This window comes from Henckelia pumila, chromosome 4 (assembly GCF_033568475.1).
Source record: "Henckelia pumila isolate YLH828 chromosome 4, ASM3356847v2, whole genome shotgun sequence".
In the NCBI taxonomy this organism is placed as follows: domain Eukaryota; kingdom Viridiplantae; phylum Streptophyta; class Magnoliopsida; order Lamiales; family Gesneriaceae; genus Henckelia; species Henckelia pumila.
In genome coordinates, this window is record NC_133123.1 from 122,137,138 (window position 1) to 122,148,968 (window position 11,831).

Genomic DNA, 11,831 nt, shown 5'->3' on the forward strand with positions numbered 1-11,831 from the left:
AAGACCCAGCGTTTAGCTCGTCTAGCTAACGAGGGTAGCTCGTCTGGATTTCATTATCAGTCAGATGGCTTTCTGTGTTTGTCTGGTAGGCTTGTGATTCCACAGGATGAAGAGTTGCGAGAGGAGATTTTGTCTCAGGCACATCGCACTAAGTTGAGTATTCATCCTGGGAGCAACAAGATGTACAAGGATCTACGTACTCGTTTCTGGTGGAAGGGAATGAAACGCAGTGTTTATCAGTTTTTTTCCAGATGTTTGGTGTGTCAACAGGTCAAGGCAGAGCACCGACGACCTGGAGGATTGCTTCACAGTCTGCCTATTCCTGAATGGAAATGGGAGTTTATCACTATGGACTTTGTGACCCATTTGCCGGTATCCCCGAGGAACTGTGATGTTATCTGGGTTGTGGTGGACCGACTCACCAAGTCAGCGCATTTCATTGCCTATAGCCGGGAGTACAATGTGGATCGTATGGCTCGGTTATACATTCAGGAGATCGTTCGACTTCATGGAGTGCCTGTGAGCATTGTCAGCGATCGGGACCCCAGGTTTACTTCTAGATTCTGGGGGAGTGTTCAGCGTGCGATGGGTACTACTCTCAGTTTGAGTACAGCCTATCATCCAGAGACTGATGGTCAGTCAGAGCGCACTATCCGTACGTTAGAGGATATGCTTAGAGCGTGCGTCTTGGATTTTGGTTCAGCCTGGCAGGATCATTTGCCGTTGATCGAGTTCGCTTACAACAACAGCTATCACACTAGTATTGGGATGGCACCTTTTGAGGCGTTGTATGGGCGACGTTGTCGTACTCCACTCTTCTGGGAAGAAGTGGGGGAGAGACAGGCTGAGGGACCGGAGTTTATCCAGCAGGCGATAGATATTATTGATCAGATCAAGAAACGGATTAAGACTGCACAGGATCGTCAGTCCAGTTATGCTAATATCAAGCGTAGGCCTTTGCAGTTCGAGGTCGGGGAGAAAGTGTTTCTGAGAGTGTCACCTTTCCGCAAGATTCTCAGATTTGGCCTTAAGGGCAAGTTGTCTCCCAGATTTATCGGTCCGTTTGAGGTCTTGGAGAGCATTGGCGATTTGGCTTATCGACTAGCTTTGCCACCGCATCTATCCAGTATTCACGACGTGTTCCACGTATCTCTGTTGCGACGGTATGTGGCGGATGAATCTCATATTCTGCAGCGGTCTGAGGTTCAGGTAGACAAGGATTTGACTTATGTTGAGAAACCTCTTCGCATCCTTGATTATAAGGATAAGGTTTTACGGAACAAAGTCATTCCTTTGGTTTTAGTTCAGTGGCAGCGCCGAGGCACTGAGGAAGCTACTTGGGAGCTTGAGGACAGGATGCGTAAAGACCATCCTGAGTTGTTTTGATTTCATTCTTTAAGTTGTATTCAGTTGCAAACTCTGTAAACGTTTGATTGAATAAAGAATGTTTCTGATTTCTGTATTTGCATTCGGTACTTAAGATCTGATTTCGAGGACGAAATATCTTAAGTGGGGGAGAATGTAGTAGCCCGTGCCCTAATTGAGTAATTAAAGGATTAATGCTAATTAATTGAATTAGGTATCGGACGGATCGGAAGCTCCGAAGGCACGATCGGAAGCTCCGAACAGGATCGGAAGCTCCGATGAGCGATCGGAGGCACCGATGTTATTACGTCAGGCATGACGTGTGGCTGGATCGGAAGCTCCGATCAGGACCGGAGGCTCCGATCACCCCTATCCGGAGTCATCAAGTGATATTTTGACACGTGGCAGATCAGGATCTTCGGAAGCTCCGATGACAGGATCGGACGTTCCGATCGAGGTTCGGACGTTCCGATCGAGGATCGGAGGCTCCGATCGTTGTCTATAAATAGAAGGCCGAGACTTCATTTCTCCTTGCCAATTCCGGATTTCCTCTCTATTTCTAGTCATATTCGAGTTGTTCTAGCCTTCCTAGGCTTGAACCGGGAGTCGTCTAGACGTTCGGTAGTCGTAGCGGAATCGTGCCCAAGTTCTGGAGGCATCGACATCAAAGGGCTAACGACGGACGAAGGTATAGCTTTTGCTTCCTATAAATATTTAGGAGTATGCAATAGCTTAGTTAAGGCTTTTAGAGCACTGTAATGATAGTAGTATCATTTCGCTGTGTAGGCGGACTTTAGGCTTGGACTTAGAGCTGGTAGTGCCTACCTGGTATTTGAGGTACGGAAGTACTGTTCGAGATATCCTGACTGAGTATGCATGTATTATGTGACTGCATGATTTATATGCCATGATATTATGTTGCATTCATTTGCATCTTGCTGTATCTCCTTCGAGATGTCTGTTAGTAGGGTTGTACCCTATCCTGTTAGTGGATGGACTTCCATCGATTTGGGTCCGGCGTATCCACAGTTATCTCGGTATGGGAGCCACCTCCTAAAGCGACGGCACAGCGTGCTACATACCAGGGCCCGGTCTGTCTCTGTTATCTGATCCTTGACCTCGAGTCTATAGGGAGTTCACTTTGCATGCATGTATACTCATACTCTCGCACTGAGCGTTTTATGCTCACGTCTCGTACTCTGTATTTTCTGGACACCCTATTCCATGGGGCAGGTTTGCGATTGGACGAGGAGGGTGGATCCAGGAGGGGCTAGTCAGTGGTTGGCCAGCTGGAGCTTCGTCTAGGCTTTATTACTGTTGTTTTGGGTTTATACAGCTATTCGATTTGGTTGTATATTATTGGATAATTACAGATTCCTTTACTTGGGATTGTATAATGTTATTGGTTTCCGCAGTTTTATTCTGATATCTGTTTTATTAAGTTAATTGCATGCATAAGTTCTGTTTAGTAGGTGATCCGGGTAAGGGTCACTACAAGAGGCTTACCATCAATGGATGTCGACGATGAAGATGACAATGAGCCCCCATGCCTTCGTGAAGATTGTGATGGCACATGGATTAACAATTCATAAAGGAAGATATTATTTTGATGTAGAAGATATATTTGTAGACAATATTGAAATGCATCTTCATTCTAAACATTATTTTGAAGACTATTTCTAATTTTATGTATCTTTGTGTATGCTGATTTTAATTCAAAAGTGACTTTATTATGGTGTTTCTTACAATATTGATATTATTTTTTACTTTTTAAATTACTAGATTACATCTATACTCAATGACATCCTTTGGGAAGCTCAAAATCAGGTCCAATGAGGAGACTATTGAAGCGTGGAGCAAGAGAATTGGGTAGCCTCCAGCAGTGATTGGGAAGGGCAAGGAAAAAGTTGCATGTACGTCCACTAACAAGAGCGTCGAGGGTATGACAATGCTAGAATCAGCAGACACCGAAACAACAAGAACATCTAGAGGTCGTACACATCTAGACAAACTTGCTAGGCAAAGGGTTCAGGGCATTCGGAAACAGGTAAGATTCAATAAACTTGGACAACCGGTGGGAGATGCTGCTATTGAGATGCAAAGTTACATAGGCGTACTTTCTCGAATTTGTAAATCCACACAACATCCCGAATTTTCAAAGAACCACAAATGACAAAATAGGTAAAACTGAACGTTTGAACCAGAGGGCAAGCTTTTTATCAGACCAAATGATCGGTGCATTAGTTAATCAATTGGTTTTGGTGCCAAGTAGCAGAGGGTAACTAACATCCATAGTATCATTTTCAATTTATTTTCTTAGATAATCAAAATGATCGATTTCATGTTTGTGTGTAATTATGATCTTGTGTTTGTGTAGTTTCCATTGGAATCTCACTGTCATTGAACCTCGCAAAGAAATGGTTTACCTGTTGGATTCTGCAAGTCACCGAATTCGCGATGAGGAATGGAAATATGTCGTGGAAATGTGAGTTCATAATTAATTTTAATTATTAATTTATTTTATTACAGAAACTCATAAATCATATATTTTTTATGTATATATGAAGGGCATTAAAATTGTTCAATTCAAACAAAGGAAAGAAAGGAAGAAAGCATGTCCAATGGGAAGTAATCAACGTATGTGTACTTCTATTTCAATCTAAAATATTGTGTATACTAGCCATTAAAATTTTAACATTTTTACAGGCTCCTAGACAACCAGATATGAAGCAATGCGGTTATTATGTGATGAGATATATGAGGCAAATTACTGAAAAAGTTGAAACTATCGAGGGAGATGCACTACGATCGATTGTAATATCATCTTTGTCAATATCTCAAATATTTGGAAGTTATCTACTTATCAATTTTTAAATTATTTTAGTTTTGTTTTCAAGCTCATATACATTTTTGTTTGTGTTCACAGTTCACAAAAGCAGAGTACTCTCAAGACGAAATTGATGAAGTGCGCTCTGAGGTAGCCGAATGCATACAAGATGATATCTATGAATAGGTATGTACATGATTTTGTCATATTGGGTTTGAATAGGGCTGTTTTGAGCTGAATTTTGAGAATGTGTTTGGATTCTACTTTGGGTTGTATTGGTGGTTATTTTGTGGCTGTTTTGGAGGCTGTTTTGGGTTGGTTTTAAAGCTTGTTTGGAGTGGCTTTGAGAGGTGATGGGGCTGTTTTGGATTGATTTTGGAGGGTGTTTGGATTTTATTTTGGGGATGTTTGGAGGTTGTTCTGGGGCTGTTTGGAGGTTATTTTGGAGTATACTTTGGGTTGTATTGGTGGTTGTTTGTGTCTATTTTGGAGGCTGTTTTGAGTTGGTTTTAAAGCTTGTTTGGAGTGGCTTTGAGAGGTGATGGGGCTGTTTTGGATTGATTTTGGAGGGTGTTTGGAGTCTATTTTGGGGCTGTTGGGAGGCTGTTCTAGGGCTTTTTGGAGGTTATTTTGGAGTATACTTTGGGTTGTATTGGTGGTTGTTTGTGTCTATTTTGGAGGCTGTTTTGGGTTGGTTTTAAAGCTTGTTTGGAGTGGCTTTGAGAGGTGATTGGCTTGTTTTGAACTGCTTTTGGAAGGTGTTTGGAGTCTATTTTGGGGCTGTTGGGAGGCTGTTCTGGGTCTTTTTGGAGCGGTTTTGGGAAGTGTTGAGGGCTGTTTCTTTTGTGGAGAATGTTTGTCTCTTTCTTGAGAATATCCTGTTCCTTATCAAATTTTCTTGCAAATATTTATTCAACTCATTGCAGACTTGGTATTTTGTGGAGTTGTTTGGAGATTTTTTTTGAGATGTTTTGGGACTATTGTGACTTCATTAACTTTATTTATTCTTCTCTACAGGAATGCATGGAATCATATCTTAGAAGATGCACAAGTGGAGAAAGTTTATCAACAAAGCAAGATATTTTGGGTTTGATATGCACGATATATTATCTATTTTTTGGGGTGTTTTTTCGTTTTGTAAACTTGGTTCAAAACTTTTTGGCATATTTTATGTTTCGTTTAGTTATTGGTAGATTGTGAATCTTTTGATAAATCGTCTATTGTAAGTATTTTCTTAATTAATGCTATTTTGGTGATGTTTGGTTTTATTTTATATAAACTGGTTTAATTACTTCAAAGTTTTGTTTGTTAATTATAAAATAATTTAAGTATTAAATATAAATCAAAAGTATGTATAATTCCATTATTATTCAAAAAATACAATATTTTTGCCTAAAAGACGACGGTTATTTCAAGTTGCCAAAGTGTTGTCAATCTCAAGTAATAACAACGGTTTTTATTTGTTGTCAAACTGTTGTTTATTGAACCCAAAGACAACGGTTAAAAAATGTTGTTAAACTGTTGTCAAATATAGAAAACCACAACAGTGACAAACCGTTGCACAACTGTTGTCGTATATCAAACGACAACAGTTTTTAACTGTTGTCTATGAGCGGCCCTTTCAACAACATTGCTTTTAACAACAGTTCAATGGGGCCTACTACAACAGTTATTAACTGTTGTTAATGAACGTTTTTCTTGTAGTGATAACACAGTGCAGTGGAAATTAAAGCGTAAAATAAAACTCAAGTAAATAATTTTTCACGAGTATAAAAACTCGTGCGGGTGCCTTTGGGCTAAATATTACTAGAAAAATGAAGATCAATCTTACAAAGCAATATTAGTTATTTTATGAAAAGTCAATAAATCCTAATTTTTTCAAAAAGTTGAGCAATCAAATTTGCATCCTAAATAAATTAGAGTAAAACAAATAGATGCAGCTCCCGTAACCTAAATTCGAAGAGACAGAAAAGATCTTCAAACAACACTATGCACTAAGTGTTGCCTTTCGATGTCTTCAACACCAACGGCAACACGGGGACAAACAATAACTATGATTGCAAAACGTCTTCAGAAACCTTCAACTTCACGAACGGAATTCTTCAGTAGATGCTCTGGAAGTCGACGTCTGAAGCTCTGCTTGACTTGTGCGTTGTAAATCTTTTTTTATAGACAAGAGTACTAGAAAGGTTGATTTTCATAAATAGAGTCCTACAATAATAAGCAAACACTTTTAAGTAGGAATAAAACTCAATTAATCATATCAAATCATATCTTGATAATATCATATAAGGATATATCAAAGATTTTTTTTATCAAGATATATTTGATCATGGTAAATATATTTCATATAATTTTCGAATTGCCTACTAGATATTTACCAAATCTAATTACTTGTCTAGAAAGAAAAATAAACTAATATCTAATATTTTAAGGGCCGAATATTTCAAGGAATAAAATTCCTTTCAATCTCCACCTTTTTGCTTTTTGGACAAAACATAGCACAAGTAAGATTAAACATAAACTCCCTCTGAGTTTAAACACACTTCTACCCCTGAATTTGTAAGTCTCCTCCTGAAGGTGTTGTTCCTTGTGTTGGCAACATCAAGGATAACATCAACATTGACATAGAGATTTCATAATTCATATATCAGAGCATAAATAGGGTAGAAGAGATTAGTCTAGTTAGAACATATTAGAATAATTAAGGCACATAACTAGAGCAAAACACAAAAACAAATATATTAATCATTAAAAGCGAAGCAAAACAAAGATGAGAGAGGAACAATAAAAACTAAAACTGAACACTATCAGATCCTTCTTGGTCAACAACTTCATCCTCATCATCTTTAGTCCCAGATGGACCAGCAGCTTCATCTTGTGCACTAGGATCTCCCCCTTTTGGGCAGAAATTCCAAGTTGACCACTACAATCAGCAAGCAAAGTGCTGTAAAAAGCGATGTCCTGTGCTTGAGAAATCTTTTCTTCAGCAAGAGTAATCAGCAGCTGAAGAGTAGTCATGGAGAATTCCAGAGGAGAAGGAGTAGACACATTTTCTTCAGTGTTGTCACCCGTGTTGGCAACACCGGGTGCAACAGCAATATCAGTAGCAACACTTGAGCTAAGTTCGATCCATGGAAGATCAATCTTCCTGTTTTCTTTTAGTAAGGCAGCTGCTATCTTCAAATCATCTGGGATCTCAGATAACTTGAACCCCTGTGATTCCAATAAGCCATAAATCAAGGAGGGAAATTGCAATTTGGTTGATTTAAGACCTCCATCTGCAAACTGGAGTACAACCTGAAATACCATCCTCCAAAAATTGAAAGCACCTCCTGTGCCTATGACATGTAAAATAAGTGCTTGTGGTCTTGTGATGACATTTTAATTGGTTGAGGGAGTCCAATTTCTAACATCAATCTTGTGATTTGCTGCAAAAAAGTGATCAGAGAATTGTGCGGCAAATCCTTAAGTCAGAACAGATATCACCACATTGATATCATGACGGACTACATCGTCAACATCTGGAGTGGAGTATAAGCATTGATAACTGTAGGTGTGAATTCAAACAATCTTCCACGAAGATAGACAAGACCATACTTGGCAGATTCTGGATCTCCAACCGAGGCAATGAGATTTGCATAAAATTCCAGAATTGCCTTCTTACAGTAGGGCACAACAGCAAAAACAATAGAGTAGAGTTTGCGGAGCTTAAGAAAATAAACCAAATTGTACTTACTGTAGGAGCTCACATCAATATTTCTCTCATCTTGCAATCCTCTGTGAATGTAAAGGGGCCAGACTGCAGCATCTTCTCCAGAATAAAACATGAGGGAATGAGCAGCATCAATGTCTTATTCCTCATCAACAGTGTTGGCAGTGGTGTTTGCAGCACGAACAACAACACTAGTATCAGCAGTATCTGTGACTGGTTTAGAAGATAAACCATCTGCTTCATCATCACTAGAAGTTTGATCCAAGTCTTCTGCATCAATGTCCAGACTAGCATCAGAAAAGGTGGAACTACCCGAAGAAGAAGATGAGGAAGAATGTTCCATTGGTTGTTCTCGTCCTTGAACAAACTCTTCCAACATCTCCGAGTCAGGCTCATCATCAGTGGGATGAGTAGGAGGAATAACAGAGGAAGCAGCCTTAAAAATCCATGAACTTAAAATTCATTCTAACTATCATGAATAATCATACAAGAAGTGGATTTGATGTTATGGTTTTCTGTAGCACCTAAAATCTAATATACTAAATCGCATGCATTAAATTTTATAAATATTAGGATTATTATTTTTAAGTTTAATTGATTTAAATTCTTTATTTGAATTATGTGCTAATAAAATATTTTTATTATTTATTCAATGATTTTATTGTACTAAATATTTAATGAATGATTTTTTTATTTGTTTAAGTTTATTTGTCAAAATGATTTTTATTATGCAATTTAATTATTTTAATATTTTAAAGGTTTAAGCTTGCATAATTAAATGATTTTAATTAATTGTTTAGTTTATTATTTTAAATGATTTTAATTGTTTTGTTTATTTTTTTAAATAATTTTAACTATTTAGCTTATTTGTTTAAATATTTTCGAGTGTCCAACTTATTTATTTTAAATAGCCTAAGTTTAGCGATTAGTTATTTTAAATTATTTAAAATATCTAGTTTATTTGTTTAAATCCTTTGTAGTTATTTAAATATTTTACTTATCGCTGCAACATCAAAATATTTAAGTATTGAAAGTTAGTATTTTCAAGCTCGATAAATAGAATTTAAGTATTTAAAACTTAAATTTTCAAATTTGAGTATTTGCGAAATTTGGAGCCCAACAGTTACAAAATACTACTTATTATATTTTATGTATTATGTTTCTTACCCACTTAAAATTATGTGTTGCTCGGCTCGTTAAAGAATTACCCCAGCCCAAGTTCTCGGCCCATTTTTGGAACTCCCTCGGCCCAATCTCGGCCCATTTGTATTCCTCCTCCTTCAAGCATCGGCAGATAGGCCCTTTCTTTCAGGGGCATTTAAATATATAGGCTCGGTCTTGTTTTTTTTTTAAGTCAAAGGGACTCGCGTGTTTTTTTTTAAGTCAAAGGGACTCATTTAATGTACTGTCTTAGTTGGCCCTTAAATATGCGTCTTAATTTCTTAAGTGGTGCCAGCTCAGATTAGTTAATGGTTAGGTAATCCTTTATCTCGACCATATACTCGTGGGGCCTGTTTTTTTTTTTTTTTGTTTTTGTTTTTTTGTGCGTATTCCCCTGCTGTGCAAACGCAGCTCCTTTTCTACCGGGACCCCCCTTTCTCCGACCAAAATATTCTCAAAAACTTCCTTCCAACTGGACCACTCTGCTTTAAAGTCCCACACCTGTACCAAACAAACTATTTCCCTTGTTTTATCCCCTCGTATTTTCCAAGAGGGAACAAAAAGTAAGCAATATCATTAATGCTCCAAATCTGCCCCCTTTCTTTTATTTCTGTTATGTTAAATGAAATTTATCTTTTATTTTTCAGTGTATATGTTTTACAATGATGTCTTTAATGCTAAATGTTTAATAAATATTTGTATCGACTCTAGTAGTAACTATATTGTTGTTGGATCGGGGAAGAAATTTGAGTGGTTTACATTTGGTCGACCGACATAGGCTATTGCTCGACTGTATCTTTGTAACGTCGACCGAGGAAGAATGCATTTTGTAAAGTCATACCGACCGTAATCTCGACTGCTATTTCATGAATCTCTACCGACTTATTGTAATGATCGACCGACTTGTTGTAGTGCCGGCTGGTGTAGAATGCAATGGTTTAGTCAACCTGACCGTTTGCATATAATTAGTACGATTTATACCCTCCAATATCGACTGATTTTTGAATCATTTCGACTGCTCTTTCAAGCGTATAGACTGCACTACAAGACTTTAAGTAGTTTCCACCGTTGGCATAATATTATTTCGACCATTATTATGAAATCTCGGTTGATATGCAAAGCATGGCGACCTTTTGGACATGACAATGTCTTCTTCGTAATTCAAATAAAATTTCTTAAAACGCATGTGTATTTATTTTTTCTTTTTGAAAGTTGCTTAATCTAATTATTTTTATAGGTTATGACAATCAGTAATGTTGTCCTTCAATGTAATGGAAAGTGGATACGGGATGAGCACGATGTTTTCAAATGGTTTTCACATGAAAGTTGTAAATGGGATTTAATCACAGTGGACGATGAGACATGCAATTTCGAATCCTTTAAGAATGAGGTTGTTAACATTCTGGATTTGGCATGTGATATTAACAGAACCAAATTCAGCTATTTGCCAATTGTTCCTAATTGCCATCCTCCTCCCTTTTATATTAAGGATGATAGAACTCTGCGTGCGTACCTTTACTTTGGTGCCCCAGACAAGAGACCTGTGCTGAATGTTATGGTGGAAGAAGAGGAAGTGAACGTTGGACTGGACAACAAGGTTCATGCATTTGAAATCACTCAGCACCTCAGTAATGATAACATGACATTTAATAACATCGCTAATTTTGAACAATCATTTGATGTTTGTGACAGATCGATGGATGAAACTGTTGGGGGGATCAATCGTACTGGGAGGAATTTGTTGTTAGATGGAGATGATACATGTGGCAATTGTAAAGTCGCTGATTGTGGTAGATCATGCAATGAAATGCGGGGTCTTGATGGTGAAGACGAGGATCGTGACTGATCGTTGGATGTAAATGTTGGGGGGTTGAATCGTAATGACGAATACTTCGATGGAGATTTTTTCATTCCTAACGAGAATGATAAGGAAACAACTGAGAATGTCAACATGTCTTGTCCTGTGGCTGGGTTGAATCATAATGATGAATACTTTGGTGGAGATTTTGTCATTCCTAACGAGAATGATAAGGAAACAACTGAGAATGTCAACGTGTCTTGTCCTGTGGGGGGGTTGAATCATAATGACGAATACTTTGATGGATTTTTTGTCATTCCTAACGAGAATGATAAGGAAAAAACTGAGAATTTCAACGTGTCTTGTCCATTCGAACAACTTGAAGATCCTTTAATTTTAGGAGAACCTTCATTACACCAGCAGCAATTAAGACGGTCTGAGTCCGAGCCGGAAGGGTATCTAAATGGACATCGGATCCGTAAGAGAATTCCGTTGGTAGATAGAGCTGAGTCATGTGGCAATGGTACCTACTCATTCCGTGATGGATCCAACATTTCAATTGGGCAGGTATTTTCCAATAAGGCAGAATTTCAAATTGAATTGTCCCGACTTGCAATAAAGTCATCTTTTGAGTTCAAAATAGTGAAATCTAACAAGTCTTTGTATGATGTTCGATGTGCTGCTGATAGTTGTACTTGGAGGATTCGAGGTGCAAAGAAAGATCCACACTCAACATGTTTTAACGTTCGAACATATTGTAACATTCACACCTGTGACTTGATGCGCATGACTATAAAAAATCGTCAGGCTACTTCTGGGTTAGTGTCAGCTGTGTTGCTAGAAAATTTCGGTGGTCAAAGGACTACACCTGTTCCGAAATCAATAATCACAATGATGCGTAATCAGGGAGTTCAAGTATCATACTTCAAGGCACGTAGAGGTAAATAACTGGCCCTTACACCATG

The 11,831-nt window shown here is 38.0% G+C and overlaps 1 protein-coding gene across 1 annotated transcript; it reads left to right on the plus strand.

Moving 5' to 3' along the window:
* Positions 1-3,744: 3,744 nt before the first annotated feature.
* On the plus strand, positions 3,745-5,399 carry LOC140894459 (uncharacterized). Its single transcript, XM_073302965.1, has 5 exons — positions 3,745-3,850; positions 3,933-4,002; positions 4,072-4,179; positions 4,292-4,378; positions 5,210-5,399. Exons 1-4 carry the CDS (start codon positions 3,783-3,785, stop codon positions 4,376-4,378), a joined length of 333 nt encoding a protein of 110 aa, XP_073159066.1. The 5' UTR covers positions 3,745-3,782; the 3' UTR covers positions 5,210-5,399.
* Positions 5,400-11,831: the final 6,432 nt, after the last annotated feature.

Bases quoted from the DNA above. Each gene is read 5' to 3' on its own strand.
- LOC140894459 (XM_073302965.1), top strand. From the start codon at position 3,783: ATGGTTTACCTGTTGGATTCTGCAAGTCACCGAATTCGCGATGAGGAA. The intron at 4,003-4,071 runs GTATGTGTACTT...ACATTTTTACAG, and splicing joins TCCAATGGGAAGTAATCAAC to GCTCCTAGACAACCAGATAT. The intron at 4,180-4,291 runs GTAATATCATCT...TTGTGTTCACAG, and splicing joins GAGATGCACTACGATCGATT to TTCACAAAAGCAGAGTACTC.